Source organism: Leuciscus leuciscus (assembly GCF_965113295.1).
Source record: "Leuciscus leuciscus genome assembly, chromosome: 20".
NCBI lineage: Eukaryota > Metazoa > Chordata > Actinopteri > Cypriniformes > Leuciscidae > Leuciscus > Leuciscus leuciscus.
In genome coordinates, this window is record NC_138744.1 from 36,174,133 (window position 1) to 36,199,776 (window position 25,644).

General features: G+C 39.0%; 1 protein-coding gene across 2 annotated transcripts in view; it reads right to left on the minus strand.

Annotated features, from left to right (window-relative positions):
- iglon5 (IgLON family member 5) overlaps window positions 1–25,644 on the minus strand; it is a 409,655-nt gene that overhangs the window by 233,793 nt on the left and 150,218 nt on the right. For both annotated transcript variants that reach the window (XR_014200698.1, XM_082150106.1), the window contains exon 2: window positions 10,866–10,947. Coding sequence is in view for 1 of the 2 variants with exons in the window: in XM_082150106.1 (XP_082006232.1) it covers window positions 10,866–10,947 (82 nt within the window). In the remaining variant the exon portion in view is untranslated. The remainder of the gene's footprint in view (window positions 1–10,865; window positions 10,948–25,644) is intronic.

Below are 25,644 nucleotides of genomic sequence, written 5' to 3' on the forward strand. Positions count from 1 at the left end.
TGTGATGTCATTGAATGAGAGCTAGCATGAAACTCTGCTTGAAACTTTCTTTCGTAATCGTTACAACTCGCTCATAAGGTCCGGGTCATTAACTAGATCATTAAGCTGACTAATCAGACCAGTGGTGATTGCTTTAACACTGCACAGTGCCAGACAACACACGCCGTGACTCCGCCAGAACAGCAGAGCTTCGGGAAAAAGTGGTGTGATGTTTATATATGCACAAATAATCGATACACACACATTAACCCTTTACTCTACTGCATGATGCCTAAGGGGAACACGTGTGTTATATTCGCTTTGCGAGCACATAAGATGGCAATGAAATGGTTAATATTGAAGGGAGGGTTTTGAATAAACCAACAGAAAGCTTTTCTTTGTCACACTGGCAGTGAAAAGTCTTTATCTGGCTCTGTTCTCCATGCGGAGGATGCATTTGAGCTCTGGAGATCTGCCCTCACTAAAGCTTTATTCCTTCATCCAGAATATGATTCACATTTGTTAGTGAGTAAACCCCATTTTAAAAGCATTTAGTCATATAAAGTGTTTGTCATGAGGAATATGTGTGTAGGCTTGAAGCAGCATTGTGTGGGAGTGGAACGGATACGGATTCAGCCACTATAGAGAATATAGCAGTTATGTGTTTTTATTTACATTTTAAAAAGGAAATTAATTATCCATTTATCCATGGTAATTATTTTTCCGGTATTTCTTTACTGAAAGTCCTCTCAGTTCCCAAATATAACTTTAAAAAGTAAATAACATATATATATTTTTTTATAATTCATGCAAGAGTGTTACATTTCATTCTACTTTTAAACAATTTAGTGCAAAAAGTAAAAACAATATCACACAACACACTCTCCTAAATATGTTTGTTGAAGAATATTGCAGTTATCATGTTTTATTTTTTTTTATTTTTTTTATTTTTTTAAATAATATATATATTTTAAATTTTTTAGATTTTTAAATGATCCATTTATCCATATTAATTGTTTTTCAGTTTTTAATTTACATTAAAAAAGTCCACCCAATTCCCCAAAATAACTTTTCTTATGCTTGAAAACTGAATCAAATATATTCAAGATATTAAATATCATTCTAGATACTTTTAAATAATTTAGTTTTTAATTTTTTTTTAAAATATCACACAGCGCTCTCTCCTAAATTAATATGTATGTTGAAGAATATTGCAGTTATCATGTTTTTTTTTATATTATTGTAACATTTGTTTTTGTATATATATTTTTAAATGATCCATTTATCCATAGTAATTCTTTTTTCAGTATTACTTTACTTCTTTTTTTAAAGTACTCCTCATTCAAATATTGCATTTCTTATGCATGAAAATGGAATCAAACATTTTTAAACCATTTAAAATAAAATAAAAAATAAAATAATGCAGGCAACAGATGGTTGAATATCATTTAGGTTTGAATAATTTATTGAAAAAGTGTCAAATATATCACGCCTATCAAGGTTTTTATTTATATTTTTCTTTTTTAAAATTATCCATTTATCCATATTAATTATTATCAGCATTTACTTTACTTTTTTTTTTTTAAAGTCCTCTCAATTCAAATATAGCTTTTCTTATGCATTAAAACTCAATCAAATTTTATTTCCCATAAACATCTAAGTTTTCCCCCATAATGCAACAGAGGGTTAAATATCATTCTAGATCCCTTTCAAAAATATTGTGAAAAATTGTAAAATATCACAGCACTCTTCCAGAACTCACTCAGAGACTTCATCTGTTCTCTAACTGAATATATCCGCTGAAGTCAGTAAATGCACGACCGGCTTCAATGGGGTCTATAAATACATTGATTTCAGTGGTGCAAAGATCAATGTTCATTGGTCAAAAAGCTCTAAACACGTCGTTCTGGGTCCCGTCTGGACACTGGGAATCTATGAGGGCATCATCAGCACCATTTGCACCAAATCACCAGATTGTTTATTGGACATTAAAGCTTGCATTCAAGTATTTTAGTCCTGAGAAGTCCGAAAGCTTCTTTATACAACAAACTGGCAAAAACTGACAGTGATATGACTGACATTTCTGAAATTACAAACACTGCCGCTCAGAGTCTGGAATAAAGTCTGTCAAAACACATTCAGTTCAGTGCTCATAATCTCATCCTTTGCCTGCTGGCATTTGTAAATAACACAAAAAATGCAATTCTGAGCTTGGTCAATTATTTGGATGAAATATCACCAGTGTTCTAGAAGCAGATGTGGGGAGCAACGCTGAAGACCACATAATAAACAAAATGCCATTAATAACTGACACCACCACTCTTGAAGAGCACCACACACTGTAATGCCATTGGTCCGGCCACATGCAGTAACCACAGTTCACCTCTAGATGTCACTGCTTTGCTCTGCTCTTTAAATCGAAAAATCGTGACATATTTAAGGCTTAAATATCACTCACATTCATGTCAGCTTTAACTTTCTTTCAGCATATCAAACTGTGATATCACATCAATTCCCATTCCCAGTATAGTTGTGTGGAATAATAATATAGTGCTTTTGAGAATATGAACCCCTGACAGCAGGTTCAGGAGTTCATTTGCTGGCTGACAGACTGAAACCAAGTCATTTAAGCCTGGAAACTGACTAACAACAAAACTAGAGAGAGTGAAATTAAAGTGTTAAAAAATGCACCCTTCAGGCAGGTGTGATAAAACCTGAGCTGGGCAATATGAACATGCTGTATATATATATATATATATATTGGGCCTTTATGTGATAAAACAGTGAAATTAAAAGACCAAATTCTGCATAACCTTATTGATGATGCATATTATATACAGGCGAACAGATGAGCTCAGAATATGAATCCAACTCGCTAAATGGTGAAGCGTTTTCTTTATAATGGTGTAAGGGTGGATTCCTGCAGTGGTTCAAGCTGCAAGACTGCCGAATGACTAAAGAAACATTATTTGCACATTTCTTGTCTATTCCACCCACTGCCACTTATACCAGCGACGGAAATATGCGCAGTTACAATCGCTTAATATGTGGGAGAGAGTGTTGATATAGAGAGTGAAGCACTTCAAAGTCAATACAAAATCAAAACTATTTAGCACATTATTTGTAATTGAAAAGTTTTAATGACAAAATATGGTTATGGTTACACTTAAAATAGTTACAAGATAGATGTATAAGTTATAACTTATACCATTAATCTTACCCAGCATGTAAAGAGAGAGAGAGAGAGAGAGAGAGAGAGAGAGAGAGAGAGAGAGAGAGAGAGAGAGAGAGAGAGAGAGAGAGAGAGAGAGAGAGAGAGAGAGAGAGAAAGAGAAAGAAAGAGAGAAAAAAGGAGGTAAAGAGAGAGAGAGAGAGAGAGAGAGAGAGAGAGAGAGAGAGGAAAGAGGAGGTAGAGAGAGAGAGAGAGAGAGAGTGAGAGAGTGTGTAAGAGGAAAGAGGAGGTAACGAGAGAGAGAGAGAGAGAGAGAGAGAGAGAGAGAGAGAGAGACAGAGAGAGGAGAGAGAGAGAGAGAGAGAGAGAGAGAGAGAAGAGAGAGAGAGAGAGAGAGAGAGTGTAAGAGGAAAGAGGAGGTAAAGAGAGAGAGAGAGTGTAAGAGGAGGTAAAGAGAGAGAGAGAGAGAGAGAGAGAGAGAGAGTAAGAGGAAGGAGGAGGTAGAGAGAGAGAGAGAGAGAGAGAGAGAGAGTAAGAGGAAGGAGGAGGTAGAGAGAGAGAGAGAGAGAGAGAGAGAGAGAGAGAGAGAGAGAGAAAGAGAAAGAGGAGGTAACGAGAGAGAGAGAGAGAGAGAGAGAGAGAGAGAGAGAGAGAGAGAGAGTAAGAGGAAAGAGGAGGTAAAGAGAGAGAGAGAGTGTAAGAGGAGGTAAAGAGAGAGAGAGAGAGAGAGAGAGAGAGAGTAAGAGGAAGGAGGAGGTAGAGAGAGAGAGAGAGAGAGAGAGAGAGTAAGAGGAAGGAGGAGGTAGAGAGAGAGAGAGAGAGAGAGAGTAAGAGGAAGGAGGAGGTAGAGAGAGAGAGAGAGAGAGAGAGAGAGTAAGAGGAAGGAGGAGAGAGAGAGAGAGAGAGAGAGAGAGAGAGAGAGAGAGATTTTTTTGATTGATTTTTAACAAACTTTTATTACAAATACATTTTACAATACATTTAAATTACAATGTGCATAAATATTAAGAGCAACCCCAACTCACAATAAATGTGCAAAAACCAAATCACCTCCAGATACAGAGCACAAAGCCTCACTGCAACACCAAATACCATCAAAGGTGATAAGGTCATCCATCAACTTGTAATAAGCAAAATCAATCAATATTCTTGCTTTCACCATGTTTGAAAACATTGCAACTACATTCTGTCCCAAATTTTGTTCAACTTTCTTTTTTCTACTTATATAAATAGCCAATTTCGCCTGGCCTACAACAAAATTCAACAACTGGCATACAAATCTTTTTTTCAACACATACTTAAAACCCAAAATAAATAACACTGTAGAAAAAGTTTCATTACACCTCTGAAAAATGTTTCCTAAAAGCAGAAATAAAGGCTCTAATCTTGTACACTTTACAAATGCATGAAAGATGGTTTCCCTCTCAGTGCAAAACGGACATTCAACATCAATCTCAGGATTTAGAATTGAAATGAAAGCATTGACGGCGACAACGCCATGGAGGATTCTCCACTGTAAATCACCTGTCTTTTTTGTCAACGGTGGTTTATAAAGTGCTCTCCACTCAGGTTTTCTATCCACATTCAATTTAAAAAAATCACGCCATGGAGTATCAATTTTCTTATTTAACATTCGTTTGTTAAAAATAACAACACAATACTTGTACAAAGTTTTCCCAGAACAAGAAAAGAAATCTACACACAGGGATTCAACAGTTTTTAAAAACACACCAGAAACCTCTTCTAGTTTCACTGAAAGAAACAGACAAGGAAAAGAGTCTTCAGGATCTGGTTTACAGCGACCATCACTGTACTCAGTCAACAAAGTTCTTTCCGTTGCATTAAGAACCGTCTGCCATTTCATCAATAGCTGCGCAACTAGACGGGTTGACCGAATTTGCAGATGTTGAGCCGTCGCTTCCTTATTCAAAAAATCAAGTCCTGACACTTCCAGTAACTGTCCCAAAGTGGTAATTTTACTGTCAATGAGTGCTTTGTTAAGTCCTGGGTAAAGTCCATTGGCAGACAAATCCAGACGTGCTCCACGGACTAAAGGCTCTTCTAATAGCCAATGAAGTGACTCTGAATCCTCTGTTTTTTTTAAAACAAAAAGACCCCACACCTTAAAGAGGTTCCTATAAAAAACTGGCAGCCCAGAAGTGTTCAATTTCATTGGGTCGAGTAAAAAAAGAGTTTTGTCTAGTCTCATATTCTCAAGATTCTGTAAAATCACATATGCAACAGAACACCAATTAAATTCAACTGAACCAGTAAGAAGTTTTTGAATATATTGCAACCGAAAAGTTGCTACTCTACTATGAAGATGTATTAAGCCATGCCCACCCTCCTCCTTAGGCAAGAACAACACACTCTGTGGGACCCAATGCAGTTTATCCCAGAAGAAATCTACTAAAAAAGCCTGGATTTTTGCTAACAAATGTGATGGAGGATCAATACATGCAACCCTATGCCATAGTGAAGAAGCAACTAGATTATTTATAATTAATATACGCCCTCTATAAGACATTTTTGGAATTAACCATCTCCATTTATCCAGACGACCTTTCACTCTTTCAATGACTCCTTCCCAATTCTTTTGCACTGTTAACTCATCACCAATATACACTCCTAAGTATTTAAAACCTGATTTTCCCCAACCTAACCCTTTAGGGAGATCTGGTTTCCCACCTGTCCACTTACCTAACAATAAAGTTTCACTTTTACTCCAGTTCACACTAGCAGAAGATAACCCTTTAAAAGTTTTAAGTAAACCTGACAAAACCTGTATGTCACTTTGCCTACTAATCATAATTATGACATCGTCGGCATAAGCTGACAATATAAGCTTTTTTGCACAGTTTGGCAAACATAAACCATAAAGTTTAACCCTTATTTGCTGTAAAAGTGGCTCTATTGCCAAGGAGTAGAGCATACCAGACAATGAGCACCCCTGCCTGACACCTCTATGAGCTTTAAAAGGAGCACATAAACCACCGTTCACTTTCAAAATACTCTCGACGCCACTATAAAGAACTTTAATACAATTTATAAAATTTTGGCAAAAACCAAAGGCCTCTAAAACTCTCCACAAATAGCGATGCTCAACACGGTCAAAAGCCTTCTCCTGATCCAACGAGATTAACCCACAATCTAGATTTACCATCTTGGAGACTTCTACAACATCACGAATCAAAGAAACATTGTCAAATATTGACCTACCAGGAACACAGTAGGTCTGGTCAGGATGAATGACACCATCCATCACTCCTGCAAGCCTGTTAGCCAAGGTTTTCGAGAGCAGTTTATAGTCGCTGCAGAGTAGCGATACGGGCCGCCAGCATTTTATGTCCGTAAGGTCTCCTTTCTTGGGCAGGAGGGTTAACACTGCTCTACGGCAGCTCAGAGGCAGCTGGCCTTCAGCCAAGCTTTCGTTCAATACCTCCAGAAGGTCCTCTCTCAGTTCTGACCAGAAAGATTTATAAAAATCAACTGGCAGGCCGTCAATGCCCGGAGCCTTTCCAGACTCCATTCCTTGGAGAGCCTTGTACAGTTCGCCCATGCTCAAAGCACCAGAAATCTCAACATTGACTTCCTCAGACACCTGGGGTAAGTCGTTGAAAAATTCACTGTCACTCCTGTATTCTGCCCCAAGTTCGTTTTTATACAGGTTTTCATAAAAAACAACTGCTCTCTTACGAATGTCCGCAGGGTCTGTCAATAATCCTCCAGACTCAGAGCGCAGAGCATGGATGACTCTACTCTGACCGTTCTTCTTCTCCAAGTTGAAAAAGAACTTGGATGGAGCATCCATTTGGTCCACACTCTGGAACCTCGACCTGACCAGAGCCCCCTGTGTTCTAATGCCCAGTAAATCAGCCAACTGTGTCCTTTTTTTTAACAAAGAATCTAAATAACTCTGACCACCAGTCGACTCAACTAATTCTTGAAGTTTCAGAATGTCAGTCTCCAAGGTGTTCATAATCAAAACTGTCTCTCTAGTGACGTTTTGAGTATACTGCAAACAAAATTGTTTTATTTGGGCTTTCCCAAAATCCCACCACTGTCGCATCGACTTAAAAGATCCCTTTGTGGTTCTGAACTCATCCCAAAACAGTTTAAACATTTTCTTAAAGTACCTGTCACTTAACAAAATAGTGTTAAGCTGCCAGTATGCACTTCTTAACTTAATAGAGTTTAAAAACACAGAACACTGCACCATACTGTGATCAGAAAAACTCAGTGGGGTGATTAAACATTTCTTAACAATGTTACAGTGATGCTTAAAAACATAGAACCGATCCAATCTTGCCAGCGAAATCACACTGTCACGAACATGAGTCCAAGTATATTGCTTTTGTGTCTCATGAAACTGTCTCCACACATCACAGAGCTCATGCGTTTTGACAAGCTGGACTAACCGGTTACGAGAGGGCAAGTGAGGTTCAATATGATTCCTATCCAAGTTTGACAATGTACAGTTAAAGTCACCACCTAAGAATAAATATTCTTCTACACAGCATTTTTGTAAAACAGAACACAAAGTATTTAAAAACAACATTCTCTGTATTGGTGCAGTAGGAATGTACACACAAATAAAAACAAAAATAAAATTCCCAAAAGTAGCTCTTACTTTTAAGAGCCTACCTTTAACTACTTCATCAACCTGATAAGAAGTTGGATTGAAGCTCTTAGAAAAAAGAATAGCCACCCCTCCACTAAGTGAGGTGTTGTGGCTCAACACAGAGACCCCATCCCACTCCTCAGCCCAATCAGCAGCATTCCTCAAGTCACTATGCGTTTCTTGCAACATAGCAACATCTATTCTTTTTTGTTTAACCACCTCAAAAATATCAGCTCTTTTTCTCATTTCCCTTGCTCCATTTACATTCAGAGTTGCAATATTCACCTCACTCATATTGAAATAGACCAAGAAACATAGCAGCACTCCACACAACACATTACTAGCCAAGATACTATACTCTCTCACTACCTTCATTGGCGTTGTCAGAAGTGAGTTTTCTCACTATCTTTTTCAATCGATAAATCTCCTTGTTTGTAAACAAACCTTCTGACATAAAAAACCTGGTTTTATCGACAAATTGCTCTATGTCAGAAAAATAATTATTTACACAAACCCCTCTCTTGTTTTTAGTAGCTTTTAAAAAAAGTTTGATGTCATCCACTTCACAACCGCGACTAGAGAAGTCACTCTGAGAGAGACCGACACTAGAATCAGAAGACTCACTGTCACTGTCACCATATTGATCTTCCACGTCAGATTTCTTAGCTCTAACCGTTTGGGAAACGTCCGAATTTTTCCTTTTTGATGGAATTTTGAATTCACTCTGCTCTGTCTCCATTTCAATGCCATCACAAAACAATTCGGGCAGCAAAACAATAGGTGCACTATCCTTTTCTTGCATATTCGACTTGCAAGAACGAATATTCGATGTTTCAGCATCATTCAGCGTATTTTCCTCACACACATTTTTGGGATAATTTACCTGAATCGCCGCACTCTCAGCTGCGGGGGGATTCTCCACCACTCGATCCCCCACTGCACCTGTCTCTACCGCACCCGTCTCTGTCACAGGACGAACCGCGTTAGACGTACCGGCCTCGACCGGCTCAGTAACATTATTAACAATGTCCTCAGCCGCTGAGGTGTTTTCTTTATTCTTACCAGGGCAAGCACGAATTAAATGGCCAACTTCACCACATTTGAAACATTTCATCTTGTCCGTAGTAGCATAAATAACATAGTCGAACTCGTCAACTTTGAGATGCAAAGAAAGATCCAGATCTTGATCATCTTTTAAAATCATGTAAGCAAATCGCCTAAACGAAACCACATGTTTCAAAAGAGGAGAACCACTTCCAATTGGTATCATTTTAATAGGTGACACCAATTTACCATATCGGGACAAAATTCTCACTAAAGTTTCATCACTTATAAAAGGCGGAATATTAGACAACAGCACCTTTTTGGATGGCATAGAAAGTGGGAGAACATGGGTAAAAAGATTATCAATGACTATTCCAGTCTCAACTAACTCATTTGCCTTTTCAACGGAGCTAAGAAAAATGACTGTGGCACCGTTCATTCTAGAGGCCGACATGATATGTTCATGCCCAACGACCTCTCCTGCAGCCAGGCAACAGTCTTCAACACTCACCGCGGACGCCACTTTCACTCCGTGGCGCCGCGTAAGTTTACTCAAACCTTGCATACGCGGGGCCGTCATGCTGCCCGCAAAGAAAAACGGTAGCACGCGGCCCGAACAATCAAATAAACCACCACTTTCAAACAATACCCTAAACAAGATAGAAAAGCAAGGAAAAGTAAAAAAGACTCACTCATAAGCTCCGATTCAATCACAATCGCTCCACTCACACTCAAACAATCACACGTCACACCGGAAGTGAGAGAGAGAGAGAGAGAGAGAGAGAGTAAGTGGAAGGAGGAGGTAGAGAGAGAGAGAGTAAGTGGAAGGAGGAGGTAGAGAGAGAGAGAGGAAGAGGAAGGAGGTAGAGAGAGAGAGAGAGAGAGAGAGAGAGAGAGAGAGAGAGAGAGAGAGTAAGAGGAAGGAGGAGGTAGAGAGAGAGAGAGAGAGAGAGAGAGAGTAAGAGGAAGGAGGAGAGAGAGAGAGAGAGAGAGAGAGAGAGAGAGAGAGAGAGAGAGAGAGAGAGAGAGAGAGAGAGAGAGAGAGAGTAAGTGGAAGGAGGAGGTAGAGAGAGAGAGAGTAAGTGGAAGGAGGAGGTAGAGAGAGAGCCCCAAGAACGGGACCCAGAGAAGAAGAGAGCAAGAGCACCAAAGAGACAGAGTACCAGTTACAATCTTGTTTTATCCTTTCCTGACCATGTGACTTTAACCCAACTGTGAGACGTTTAAACTGACCAATCAGGTAATTCGAAATTCCCCCACCGTACTAAAGGTGTGACAATTCATAGACCCCTGAAGTACACATATCTCGACCCACAGGCCTAGATCACATCTGTGTCTTTGGGAACTCCAAATGGTCCTTATGGTAGAAATAGGTGGAAAACAGGAAAGCAAATGTCTTTGTTCGTTTCAAATATCTTGGATTATTTTCAATCCTACAATGGTTTCCTATGGGAAAACGCTAAAAGAGAAACTATGTGTAGCATTTATATTATGGGTTCTTCTGCTTGCCTGTATGCATCATTAATAAGGTGTTTACTGAATTTGGTCTTTTAACATCACTGTCTTACTACAGTAGTGCAAACCTGGTCAAAATGACTGGCGGTCAGTGGAGGAAAGCCTTGTTCTGCCCTTCAGGTGTGTGTTCACATGCATGTGATAAGCGATTGATTTAAAGGAATAGTTCACTTAAAAAATGTAATTCTGTCATCATTTACTCGCCCTCAAGCTCTTTCAAACCTGTATGAGTTTCTGTATTCTGCTGGACACAAAGGAAGATATTTTGAAGAATGTGGTTAACCAGACATTTGATGGACCTAAATTACTTCAAAACATCTTCCTTTGTGTTCAGCAGAAGAAAGAAACTCATAGGCCTACAGGTTTGGAACAACATGAGGGCAGAATTTAAATTTTTGGGTGAAATATTCCTTTAACAACATTTGCGATTTGATAATCACATCAGTTTTGATTTTACTTCGGTTAATCATGCAGCCCTAGACAGTGTTTTAAAACCATTTAACACACAAGGATGCAGGCGTGTTGTGAAGTCACCTCAAAATGACGCTTTCTCCCTCCAGCACGGTAATGTTGTCGGGCAAGTGTCCGAACTCGGCCGCCTGAGCACCGGTGGGTCCTGCCAAAGAAACCAGAGGAGAGACAGTGAGCAAACAGCAGTTATTCAACAGCAGAAGGTCCACTCGATCCCGAGTCCCCGGGCGGCATGGCGGGTACTGAGTACCTCATTGATCCTGATCAGGCAGGATTTGTTTTTGTGGTTTTGCTTAGTTATTTGTGAGGAGAGAATAATAAGAGCGCAAAACGACAGCATGGAGCCGTCGGCGCTGACCGTCAGCGGGCTTGAATAATGATTGGGTTGTGGCCCGTGTGCTCTCGTCGAACAGACCTGATAATGAGCCCGGGGAAGAGGATCCGCACACACGCGGCGGAGCGTGAAATGAAGGGACCGCCGCTGCAATGGGAACATACACACACTCACACACACTCGCTGTCACTTGTGTACAAACACATACACGTGCGTTTTCATATGCACAAATAAGACTACACACAGAAATCATACTGTGATGCGAACCGAGCAGGACATCAGAGGAAATGTGAATTTGCTCGGGCTGTTTGCAGGTGGCACCAAATCCTTTTTAGTTTCCAAATGACATTCCTGTTCTTATCTATTCAGGTTTTGCAAAATACGCTTCAATTTCCTCGGCAAATAGAGAATAGTGTGCTACTATCCCGGCCAAATGCTTTTATTTTTTATATTTTTAGTTTTCATTCAAATTTAAAAAAATTGTCATTTTGTTGTGCTTTGTCACATTTCTCTTCAGCGTTAGTTTTAGTAATTTTAGAACTTCAACTTATTTTATTTCAGTTAGTTGCCAAGGCAGAATTTCTATCTTAAAGGTGCTCTAAGCGATGTCATGCGTTTTTTAGGCCAAACATTTTTTGTCACACACAGCAAACATCTCCTCACCATCCGCTAGCTGCCTGTCCCCTGAACACACTGTAAAAAAACGCGGTCTCTGTAGACAACCCAGGCTCCACAAACGCCAACAAAAACAAACTGGCCCAGCCTGGACCACGAAACATAACAAACAGTGTTCCAGCCAATAACCAACAAGAAGGCTTTGGGGTGGGGTTTGGGGGGTTAGTGCGCGGATGAGGAGGAGGGAGGGTCTAGCTAGCCTCCATTTTGTTTGACAATACTTCGAACGTCAACAAGAAGTGACGTCACCCAACATCACTTAGAGCACCTTTAAGTTTTTAATCTAACATATAACGAGTTTATTTGCCCATACAATCTTTAAGATATTAGGTTAAACTTATTTGGCTTGCTGTCCACTGATGAGGGGCTCGATGAAGCATCTTCAACTCGAGCTCTGATATACCCCGCACTGTGGCTAAATGTAGGATATGATGACGAAGGGCCAGGTACGTAAGATGAAGGTGGAGTTTGGGGAGGTGGAGGGACGCTGGAACAGCGGATGCTACAGAGAGGTAAGCGGCTGCTTATATACTCTGGCTGTTGATTGAGAGATTAGATGTGCTCGCTCCTCCCTAACTTGTGTTTAGGAACTTCGTATATTCTTTCAGCTTTTATTTCAATTATCGATTTTTTAAAGAAAATAGCAACACTTATGCATGGAAGCTTGTTTTAGCCACTGAATAAAAAGAAAAGCAATTGCGACTTTTTATCTCACAATTCGGACTTTTTTTCAAAATTCTGAGATATAAACTTGAAATTCTGAGAAAAAAATTCAGAATTGAGAGACATACCTGTACTGTAAACTTGCAATTGCAAGTTATAAAGTCAGAATTGCAAGTTATAAAGTCAGAATTGTGAGATATAAACGTACAATTGCGAGAAAAAAAATCATAATTGCGAGATAAAAAGTCAGAATTATATTTTGTAATTGTTTTATGCTGTGGCGGAAACAAGCTTCCATACTTATGTGACGATCATAAGCAAACTTAATACATTTCAGGTGATTTATCACGGTATGTGTCAGCTACAGGACTTCATCTCTCACAATTATGACTATTTCCCATAGCTGTAACTTTATATCTCACAACTGACACTTTATTTCTCATAATTACCAATAAATATCTCACAGGGTGTCTTTATATCTCACAACTGCGAGTTTATTATCTATCATAAGTGTTTGCATTTGTATGCATTTGGTAGTCAATGGGAACATACACATACATACACTCATGCACAAACACACACACGAGTGTTTTCATATGCACAAATAAGACTACACACAGAAATCATACTGTGATGTGAACCGAGCAGGACATCAGAGGAAATGTGAATTTGCTCGGGCTGTTTGCAGGTGGCAAAAACAACGTCAAATTCCTTTTTAGTTTTCAAACGCCATTCTTGTTCTTATCTATTCAGTGTGCAAAATACGTTCCAATTTCCTCTGCAAATAGAGATTAGCGTGCTATCGGGACAGAGGCCTCTCTCTCCCGGCGTGGCTCCATCGAATATGGCTCCAGCGTCTTCCAGCTCTGCTCATAATCCTCATCATAACAGCCACTGTCCTTCATATCTGCCGGACAATATTTGGTCATCCTGCCTTCGAGGTTTAATATACGAGACAAGTGCAGTCAAGAGTTAAGAAGCACCCGGAAGGTCTTGGTGTTTAACGTGCATGCGAAGCCAGTGAACCGACAGCTTGCCAAGTGTGATTGGAGAGAGTAAGAGAGGAAGACAAAAGGAGTGGTGGATTTTAAGCAGAGCGGCATGTGATGCCCAAACGCTGGGCTTTTTTAATTTGAGAGGGAGCCACGGCGGAGGCGTCCCAAATTGCTCAGAGTAATGAAAAGAAGCGTGGCTGCATTGTCATGCACGTCATGGTATCGTACACAAATTGCATAAAGCTGCTTTGCATTATCCGCTGAAGTGACCAGCAATGACATTGCTAAATTAAGTTTTCTCGACTTGCGGCGCACAAGGGCACAGACTGATTTAAATCAGAGTAATTGCTTAATCATCTTTCATTATTTTCATTATTAATCATTCTTTTTAAAGAAAGCGCATCTGTGCATGTGTGTATGCATATATGAGAATGATTTCTGCATTCACAAGATGCTTTAATACCCACTTAGAGTTAGAGTTAAAAATGGTGGTTAATACTTGCATTTTATACATCACATTAGAACTGGAGGGTTAAGTTAAGTGTATTGCATGAGTTATGTATTGCACTATGCCTATGCATATAGACATCTATGTATGTACTACTGTATATACTGAGAAGAATATTAGTATGCTATTTAAAACAGCCTAGGAGTGGCACTTTAAAATTAATCAATTATCAATTTCTTTCAAAAAACTGAACTGAAAAAATGTAAATGTACAGTGCTTATAAACAATTTAAAAAAAAATATATATATAAAGATAAAGTTAATTGCAACAATGAAACAATTTTAAATGCAAATTTTAAATTGCTTTTCTAAATCCTCCTTTGCCAATCGAGTAAAAAAATAAAATACCAGCAAAGACGAATGCTGATGGAGATTTTGGGCTCAAGACACACTTTGCATTACATTAATGTAAACAAGATTAATCAAAGATAATATCTCTGGCTGCTTATAAATAAAAAATAAAAATAAAAGATTCTATACACTAATGTACACTGCTATTTCCTACAGTGCAACGCACCCAACGTGAGCTTCCATTTCCAGAGTGATGAATAAGTCAGCAGCATTTTTAAAGGGGTCGTTAAGATGCTTTTTTCCATGTTCATCATTCTTTAGTGTGTGATGTTGCTGTTTGAGCAAGAAAAACCTCTGCAAAGCTCCAGTTATTCTCTATATCAGTGTTTCTGAACTCCCTGAAACGCCTCCATTGTAGTCTTGAGTTTCTTCCAGGAACGAACAAGTCACAATATTCCTCATTATAATAATTCATACGCAGAATAAAGGGGCGGGGCCTGGTTGAGTTAGTTAGTAGTGTGTTGAAACTGGTGGTTATGGCAAGGGGCGGGACATTTCACAAACACGCCCGACCAATCACAACACACTGCTCCAGCCGTCCAATCAGAGCACAGTGTGCTTTTCAGAAGGAGGGGCTTCATAGAGACAGGAACTAGAGGTGTGTTTCCCGAAAACACTGTTAGCCACTATGGTCGTAAGTTTCGTCGTTATCAGCATAGTTCAACGAATCAGCTCTCGATCTGTTGCATAGTTTTTTGTATGCATGGCATGTGGACTTAATAAATCCTTATCTTGAGCAAAATAAGCAAGCTTTTTTTTATTTCTAAGATGACAGGACTACTAAAATTAGGCATTTAACTCAATGAGGTCATGTGGCAACAATGTAGCACACCACGTTTTCCACTGTATATTTTTTTAGAAACAGCAGGCAATGCACATACGCTGTGCAGTATGATGTTATCAGCATGCAAGTATTGCATTGTGAACATCCCTGAAATTCTCTGGCTTTAAAGCAAATGTAGTTGCTATGCACTTCAGGGCAGTCAGGATGCAGGACGCATTTTCCTCCTACTCTCTGAAAAGCCAAGGTTCCTTCTACTCTTGCGCTTTGTTCTTGATGTATGAAACAACCTTGTAGACATCCTGACAAATAACAGCACAGTTCAATGAATCAAGCATTAAAGAGGCCAGTTTTCCTTGATCCTTTGACATATAAAAGGTTAATGTACAATACAAATATTTTGTAAGTTCCAGATCTCAAAAATTCCTCGTTTGTCAAAAAACAGCTTTTATTGAAACCAAGCTCAGAAAACAACTCGTTTCGGATTTTGCCACATTATTGCATCATAGTGCGATGAAAGTCGGCCTCTAAAGGTGAAGGTCGACACCTGATTTGTGCATGTCATGTAGCAGTATATATGAGACAGAAGCAAACACAGGATTCCTCCAGCAACAAAACCATAGAGACATGGTCAGAGAGAAGGCAGTGCCAACTATATTTGATCCAACAGTAATGTCACAACACACAAGTGTGAGTAACAGTGTTTTTTTAGTTTTTATTTACCATGTGTCACTGTTACGCTCCCCGCGTGTTTTGTGTTTTGTTTTACTGATCCGTACACGTTAGTGTACTTTGCACGTGTTGGTTGTTGTGCTCATTATCTTTTCTCTGTCTTTAGCTCACTATCTCTGCTCGCAGGTTGCTGTGATTGGCCGAGTCGGACGTCAGTCATCATTAAGGCGGCGCTTGAGAGCCAATTCCGATTGGCCGCCCAGCTGGTTTTAAAGGATGGCGTGTTCATTCATGCTTTCTCTCTCGATCGCTAACTGAACTCTTTGTAGTGGAATGAGTATTCTGTAGCGGACTGAGATCTTTGTAGCGCCATGAGTTTTCTGTAGTGAATCGAGTTCTTGTGTATGTTTCTGCCCGCTAATTGAGTTGTGTGCTATGTGCTCTGTTCTTTGTATTGTGTTGTCTACCTTTTCATTTGCTCTGAGGTATCGGGCTACAGCTGATATAGTGGGAAGAGAACGCAGGTCAGTATATCGCGATATACACTGCACCCGTAGCAGATGATTGTTTAGACATACTACTAGGTAAGAAGTGAGCGCCACTTACTGTATTTTCTGTTTTGTTAGGTAGTTCAGTTAGGGTGCCGGATGCACCGAAGATCTCGGTTTATTTTCTACCTTTTTCTTTGGTTAGATTAGGTTTAGATTAAGGATTGTTTTGTTATATTTTGTTCTTTTCTTTGGCGCCGCTTTTGTTCTTTTCCCATTTATTGTTTGTTTGTTTGTTTACATTATCACATTGTACATAGCGTACATTATTTTTGTTATTTTACTGGATCTAGTGGCTTCGGCTTTTATGTGAATAAAAATCCAGTAATTTTTCGCTTTCAAAGATTGTCTGTCATGTTTTCCCACCTCACTTCACATCCAGCAGCACATTAATATATAAATGTTACGGTACATTCCTTAGACCTTTTAAAGTTCGTAACAGTCACTATTGCTTTGTCTGTTACTGTACATTTTAATATGCAAAACTGTTACCCAATCATAGCAGTGGGCGTTTACTTTCAAGTCTTGAATGTGTCAAGACCCACACCTATCAAAACCAATGTGTATTTTAGTTTTTAGTTTTTAGTTTTTTTTTGTTTTCTGTCCGAGCCCGGCCCGTGTCCGACAGAGCAGTAACCGAACCCGACCCGAGCCCGACAGGCATTAAGATATTTACGTCCGAGCCCAACACAGTTAAAATCTCATTTTTTTCTCATACTTATGACACATGCACGTTTGTTTGTGTGAAAAGCCCGCTTTTATTAAGCAACTTTTTTATTTTTTACATTTTATTTTATTAAGACATTCGGAAATGTCAACAGATGAGCGCATACGGGGCAACAAGCGCACGTTAACACAGGCGCGCACCAGAGTCCCAATCATATAGCCAATTGAAATTAAATTAAGATCCCACTAAACATTGGACGTCGGATAGATGTGCAGATCATGTCTATATTGGGTCTGTCGGTCCATGACCAATTCCAAATCAAAAACTCCATTTGATTGTCTCAGCATCAGGTGATAACTGGAGACACATACAAAGGTGTAATGCTGTAGCTCAAACAGTAGACCGTTGGCGCTTTGAACGCCAAGATCATGGGTTCGATTCCCAGGGAAAACAAGAACTGATAGGAATGTAAATGTGTAATGCAATGTAAGTCACGTTGGATAAAAGCTTCTGCCAAATGCATAGGCCTAAATGTAAATGCATGGTACAGAAAACATGTCCTGTATCCTTTTGAAACTACAGTTATAGAAGTTGTATAAAAACGACGTCTAAATTTGATGTTGAAAAGACGTCCACAAACGACCACATTTGGACTATAAATAGCCCTTACACGGAGGTCCCACGGATGTCAACATTAGACGTGCGATAGACGTCGAAAAAAGACATCGCCTGGCGTAACAAAACAACCCCTTCAGTGGACCGAAATTGGACGTCCAAAAATTACATCGAAAAGACGTCACTCCGACATCACATTGCGCAGTGGGATAGGCCTACCAAAAATGGCCCAAGCTATCAGAACAAAATCCCAAAAAATTCACACAAGAGGTTCAGTGAAACTTAGGTCTCTTAATGAAATTCAAATCAACACGAGTGTCCCCAGCGAAGTAACATTAACGTAACACAAATGCAGCTTATTGAAATGAAAATCACTCTTACCATTTTCCTCGAAAACTGTAAAGGCTACTAAACTGCAACATGGGATCTATTTACATAATCCATCCATCAAAGTTTAGGCTAGTTGAGCCCGACCTGAACCCGAACATCATTTCTAAATATCTGTCCGAACCCGGCCCGGCCCGTCGGGTACCGCCAGGCTCAGGCGGGTCTCCATCCTCTAGTGAGTTTCACAGAAAGGGTCAAAAAAGGATATAAAATAGCCTATTACTTATAAATCAGGATGTTTTTATGTGTCAAAATTTTGAAAACATTATAAGTGGACCTCAGACATCATTTTAAAATTAAGTATTATTTGCAGTTCATGACTGCTTTAAACTTAAAGCATTAAGGGCAATTCACCTCATTTTACTCATTTCCATTTCTTGTAATACTTTGCATCAAGCGGATGATGCATGCACAAGGTAAAGTCCCAGTGCATTATGGGAATGGATATAGAAACAGAGGGGGTTATTCCCAATTCCCTTTTCAATTCTTATCTTCACAGCTCAATTGGCACCTCAGATTTTAATACCTGGCCGGTTCTGCTCCCCAGCTCGGTGTGTTATATCTCTAGCTGGGTCAACACTCCCATGCCGTATGCACAAATACGCTTGATTATGAAGTGCTCCATTCTATTTTCGCTCTGTTGTGAAAACCACATCGGTCTTTTCCCAGGGTGTTCCCAGCTGAAATTAAATGATGCACCGGGTTTGCTTACTAAAGTAAAATAAAATTTGGGGGCAGTGAGAAATGCACCTGATAATAAAACAAAACAGACAGGGCATGTAAATAATACATCTTTTTTTTATTAATTTTTTATTATGTTAAAATCTCTTTAGTTTAATATCTGGTCTGAGATGTACGATTGCCAAAGACATATGGGTGAAGAACTATTCCCTTAAGAAATCTGTGAGTGAATATACATGCCATGTAGGGATGACCCGACCTGATCTAGATTTTTTATGTACTTGAAGTGTGCACCAAGCTCTAGGAACATACAAGTATTGGATCGGGACTCAGTATCGGCAGACACTCCATATTCAATGACTCGTATCGGATTGGGGGCACAAAAAGCTTGATCAGGACATCCCTAATGCCGTGATTTTCCTGTAGCTCAACCAGTAGAGCGTTGGCGCATGCAACGCCAAGGTCATGGGTTCGATTCCCAGGGAAAGCAAGAACTGATAAGAACATAAATGTGTACCTTGAAATGCAATGTAAGTCGCTTTGGATAAAAGCGTCTGCTAAATGTAAATATAAATGTGCAATACAATGTAAAAATGCTCTAGATAACCATAATGCATTGCTCATAACACTGCAAAATGGCTGCAGGAACAATCATGGATGTGCTATAGGATCCACAACATCACAGTTTCACCATCTCAAATCTGTCACAACTCAATCTAGATCCCTACGGACCAAAGACAGCATGTGAAAACAGCTGTGACAGAGTCAGAACAAAGTAAAAGTGCCTCAGAGAGTGACAGTCTCTCTGACAAAAAAACACATGAATCAAAGTTGCTCCTTGATGCAGTTTCTGGAAAAGTGTCATCAGAGGCAGAGAGAGCAGTTTATGATGGCGTTAGAAGTGGCCCATACAGGACAACATTTCTGCATTGATTCTGTGTAAATGTACATAATAGTTATAATATAAAAGTGTTAATGTTTAAAAATATAGTTACATTTAACAATAATAAACTATTTTTTAATGCAACTTTTAAATTGCATTTTAAAAAGGCATTTGCATTTGCCAAATGTTTTTCTGTATCAATTAGCCAATCAGTGAAAGAATACATAGCATTGGACAGTTCATCATCTGGGCTCCAGACTGCGACCAGTTGGTTGCATTTTGCTGCATTTTTTCCTGCTGTTGCGACTAATTTTGTTAGAGGTCGCACTGGTGCTGTACTGTACTGTAACCATGGGATTGTGGCAGAAATGGTCAAATGTTTTTACACTATTCATTTCAGGGTTCGTATAACATTCTGAGAGCGAAATTCAAGAATCACGTTCAACTCACTTCACACTTTTTCCAGCACTTCAAAGCTCTGAATTCTATCAAATTTTTGTATGTGATGACCAAAAACATTATTTGTTCATCCTTCAAAGATTGTCCCCATTTGTAAAACTAAACCACTTGCTGGCAAACAAACACTTTTTTATAAAAATAAATAAGTATACTATAGCTATAACCAGTAGAGGGCCGCAGAGGACCACTTATTGGCTTATTAGCCACTCTATCAGGTTTTACAGGTAAATTTTTGCTCTTGAGTGAAAGTTGTAGAAACCAGACATTGGTTTTTATCATCAGAACATGACAAACACTTGCCAAACACCTCACACATTAATATTACATGTAATGTCTCTTAGAAATGCACATTTCACAGTAGCTTGAGTTTGGATGCAGATGTAAATGTATGTTCATTAACAAGAACAGAAAACATCTGTCAAAATTGTAACATCCTCATTATTATAGGGTCACATTTGGTCTTTGGATCATGTTAACCATGCATTGCACCTCACCGCGATGGTAAAAAATAGTAACTATATTGTTTCTATGGTATTTGTTATGGAAAAAAAGTAGCCTAAAGACATTCAGTATAATAAAAATGCACAAAACCTGCTATAGCATAATAACAAAAATACTGTATTTATATTCCATTAATGTTTACATTAATATTATAATTAAATTTGATATTAATATCCCACATTTATGCCACAATCCCATGGTTACAGCTAGCTACAGTAAATCCATGGTAAATGTTGGTGATTTGTGGATTGAAAAGCCTTCTAAGGCTATGTTCACACTTAGCGTCTTTTTTCAAACTGCCAGCGTCTGTTCTACATTATAACCCTATGGAGTGAACTGTTTTTTCAAAAAAGTCCTGAGCGCTTTTTTAGACGCCACCGCCGGCGTCTTTTTCTGCAGCTCAGAGCGTCTTTTTAAGTTGAAAAAAGTTCAACTTTTCTGAAAAGAACGCCCTACGTCAAGCGCCTTTTTGACAGCTGACCAATGACAAGCGAGTAGCGAGACCTGTCGTTTCCATAACAACAAGAACAACTGTCTGTCGTGCACCCACAAACGTCTTTGTGAACCGACATTCTCCTCCCCGGTAACTTCAAAAGCCAACGCAAGAGCCAACTTTCTCTTTCTCGACATTTTTTGCATCACACAGCACTAGGCTACTGTTCCAGCTCTTGTTATAGCAACAAAAGACGCGCTCGGCTGCTATTTGTAACCGAACGCTGCCAGCGTTTTTTTTTTGCTAAAAAAACGCCGTTGTCAACTTTTTCTTGTCAAAAAAGACGCTAAGTGTGAACATAGCCTAACTGTCTAGTTGTGGCTCTGTGTTTCTAGTGTTTTTTCAGAATCAGTGTTGTTGAGAATATCAGCACTGTTTCGTCAGGCTTTAAACTAGTTCAAAATCACGAGGCATTTGATTTGTGGTTTGTATGAGAACTCTACACCGAACTCCAACGCTTTCCACCCATTTTTTTTTTCTCTGACTTTGAAACAAAATGCAAAGTATTTATTGACAAGATAATGCATGCATATTGCATAGTGATAGCAAAGTGATCTGATAAAGCAATTTTTTTACTATACAAAATAAGAATTTCTGAACAATTTAAACTGAATTTGAAACCGAAAACAAGATAAAACTGTCAACACTATAACAACCGTGGAGCCACAGGAGCCGAAACAGCATGAAAAAGCAGTTTTCACTGTAGCGGCTCTTTTCTTCAGATCATTAACACCATGTTGCAGCTCTGGCATTCATTCAACAGCACTTACATTTCATCTCTTGGTCCAACAACTCAAAGCTCTCTTTAGCTCTGTCCTTCAAAGTTAAACGTCTTCCTAAAGCGTCTCTCCCATGTCTAGAGACACCCTCAGCATCCTTTAACTGTTCACTGGGCCTAAAACAGATGCATCATTTGCTGCGTTCGGCGCCTCGCCTTCGGGGCTTGATTCCCTGAGACCTGTGGGACATTAATTCAAACATGATTTGTATCCCCTTGACTTTTACATGCTCTCGTTTGTAATTGCACTTGCTTCTGGCGCAAAGTTATTAACAAAAGCGAGCTGGAGTTCGACGGCGGAGAGCCTCGATGCCTTTGTACTGCACATCTATTGCTCGCTGCCCTTGATGATCAAATAAACACTGAAACTTTTGAAAGCCAAACCATCACGAATGCTGAAGATCCGGAGGAAATAATACATGTGTGACAATAACCTGCGAAAACAGTCTCGGGAGGAAAGGTATTTCTCCACTGATTGCCAGTTATAATGTTACACAAGGTTGGGATCGGTGATTTAACATTAATAATAACGATATGTTTTTGTTTAGTTTTTTTTGTTTAAAAAAGTAACTAATTTGCCAGCCTTTTTATCCATTAGCCAGTGAAATGTTTTTCAAATAAATAAGTATAGTTATATACATGCAAGTTTTAAATTGCCTTTAAAAATAAATGCATTTACAAATTAAAAGTGCTTTCTCTCATTTTATTATAAAAAATTGTTTATCGGTTTCAATATTTTGTGAATTTCTGCAGCCACTTAATTGCAATACCACAGCTAACCACTAGTCAATGAGATGGCATGGGAGAGTCATGCAGCCAAAGACCACAACAAAACATTGTGGAAGGAGAGGCAGTGGATGAAGAAGAGAAGAGGGAGACACACAGCAACCAATTAAATATTTACAGAGGCACTTCCTTCTGACACCTTGATGATGAAAAGAGGCAGCCCAAGAATTATCAGATGGCTGGAGCCCGAGGCTGGAGAGGATTAAACATTAAATGGCAGATAGATCCTGTTTTTCCACGTCTGATCCCATTAACTCCGTCCGGGCTGCGTGAAGCCCTCATACGAACACGTCGAGTTCAGATCGCCGCTTCCCACCTGCCCTTTAGCCACCTGTCACATCAACACCAGCGCGACGGCACTGACTTCAACCACCTGCTCACCGTTTACTCAAGCTTGAGATGAGTCACTCTGTATTTCACATGAGAAAAGAGGAAGATTTGAGCTTCCTTACTGAAAAGACCAGCAGGCCTGGTTACTTCCAATGGCAACTAGACTGCTTAAAGCAACACTAAAGACCTTTTCCTCTTCGGTCCCCCTACAGGTTGGAAGCGGAATTGTCAAGTACCGCTGTCGTAAATAATTTAGCTTACCGTCGCACGCACGCTCGCTGTTTATCCAGCACCGGCTCTGGAATGAACGATGTCCACAGACAAGGTAGAGTATGATGTATTGCGACATCAGAAACGAAGAAAAACAAAATAATGACATTGCTTGCTATTGTGTGAAACGGTAAAGTTGAAATGGTCTAGCAAATTAGGTTTACACAAGGATGAAAAATAAAAACTTGTTGCCTAACAGTTTAGCATGTAATAGCCATTTGCATTGTCTGTGAAAATCTTTTCATTTTATTGGAAAAAAGTTGCAGATACAGGTAACGCCGTTTTAGTCCAATGTTCACTCTAGTTCGAGCTCTTTCTCTATCATGCTCCCGCTTTCTTTTCTTCGCCTCCTCCGACATCATAACCTTCCTTTTATTTGCAGACTCCGTCATGATGACAATTCAAAAGCTACCTGGCTGCTAGGCATCTTCCATTTCTATGTACCTGCCGAGTACGCTCCACCCAGAGCCTTGCTCCACCTATCGACTATTGTAATGCTTGCCGTAAAGCAAGTCAAATTTGTAGTTTCTTATGTCTCATTCGAACTACAGATCCGCGACCCGGTCTGGCAAACTTGCATAGTGTGTTTATAGCGGATATTGGGCCGCAAAGCGAATGCAGAAGTGCCGTTCACCCTGTTACGACTTGATGAACCACTGAAACCATTTTGGAAACATTATTTTGAGGTACAAAAGAATCTTTGGTGTTGCTTTAACTGAGCTTCAGAAATAGTTCAGACAAAAATTCGGACATTATTTACAGCAAAGCGGAAGATTAGCAGTGAAAAACTGTGTTCTTTTCCCTCACGCTAAGCTATCATATGACTTCAGAGGACCTGGAATACAGCACATAATTTGCACGGACAACTTTTGTGATGCTTTATAGTCTGGATATTCAAATTATGGCCACTTCAGAAAAATAATTGAATGTATGGTTAATAACTGATAAATGGTAGACATTATATATATTAAATGTCTGCCATTTATCAGTTATTGACCATACATTAAATTATTTTTCAGCATATATATTATAAACGCACAATATTATATTATATTATAATATACACACACATAGTTGTAATCAAAATCATTCAACCCCCATTGCAAATCAGGTTTATTGGCAAAATTGACAGACTTTCAGCTGTTTGCAATGAACAAATCAAACAAAAGTAGTCGAAATAGCTCAACACAACAAATGTTTCAAGTGCTTTCCCCAAATTCAACTGAAAATGCAATTTTTAATGACTTCTGCTGATTAAAAAAAATTGAACCTCCTGAATATAATCCCTCAGAACAGCACAAATCTGCAAAACAGATGCAACTAATCAAGGGCTTCATTAGTTGCACCAGGTGTGCATGAGCTAGAACACATGAACTATCTAAACTGGCTAGGTTCACAAACGAGTGACACATTTGATGTATATGAAATATGGCTAAGTCAAAAGAATGGTCCAAAAAGTTAAGAGAAGATATCATCGCCCTTCACAAACAAGGAACGGGATACAAAAAGATAGTGCAGGCATTAAATGTAATAAATATTATATACACTACTGTTCAAAAGTTTGGGGTCGGATAGATTTTTAGGCCCGGTTTCACAGACAGGGCTTAGACTAAGCTATTAGGGCGTAGTTCAATTAGGCTATTTTTTGTAGTTTTTATTAACGTGCCCTCATGCCCATTTATATTTTTATAAATAATGCCACTGACATGTTTAGAGATATGTCAGTGCAAGTTGCTTTCAGTTAAAACAGCTCAAACATGCATTTTAGTCTAGGACTAGCTTAAGCCTTGTCTGTGAAACGGGTGTTAATGTATTTGAATGCCTCACCAAGGCTGTAGTTATTTGATCAAAAATACAGTAAAAATAGGAATATTGTGAAATATTATTACAAAAAAAAAAAGAATATATTTTAACATGTAATTTATTCCTGTGATCAAAGCTGAATTTTCAGCATCATTACTCCAGTCTTCAGTGTCACATGAAAACAAAACATTTTAGCTCATTATCAATGTTGTAAACAGTCGAGGTGCTTCATATATTTGTGTAAATTGTGATACAGATTTTTTTCCCCAAGATTCTTTGAGTTCAAAAGACCAGCATTTATTTGTAATAGAAAATCTTTTGTAAGATTATAAGAGACTTTCCTGTCACTTTTGATCAATTTAATGCATCCATGCTGAATAATAATAAATTAAAAAAATTAATGAATAATCTAAAGGAACTTCAAGTATGCAAAAGAGGTTGGAGTGTTTAAACGGATCATTAATTCCACTTAGTTCACATCGCGTATTGACTTAGCTGGTGTCATGAGATACAGATTTGGCTTCGTTTGCAAACAGATTAAAGGGTTTTGTACCTCATTTTACACACAGTTTTGTATTGATTAGACGTGCAGCCTACTAGGCTATACTGTGCATAAACCCCACCGCACAGTAAACACTGATCACACACCGGTGACTCATTAGC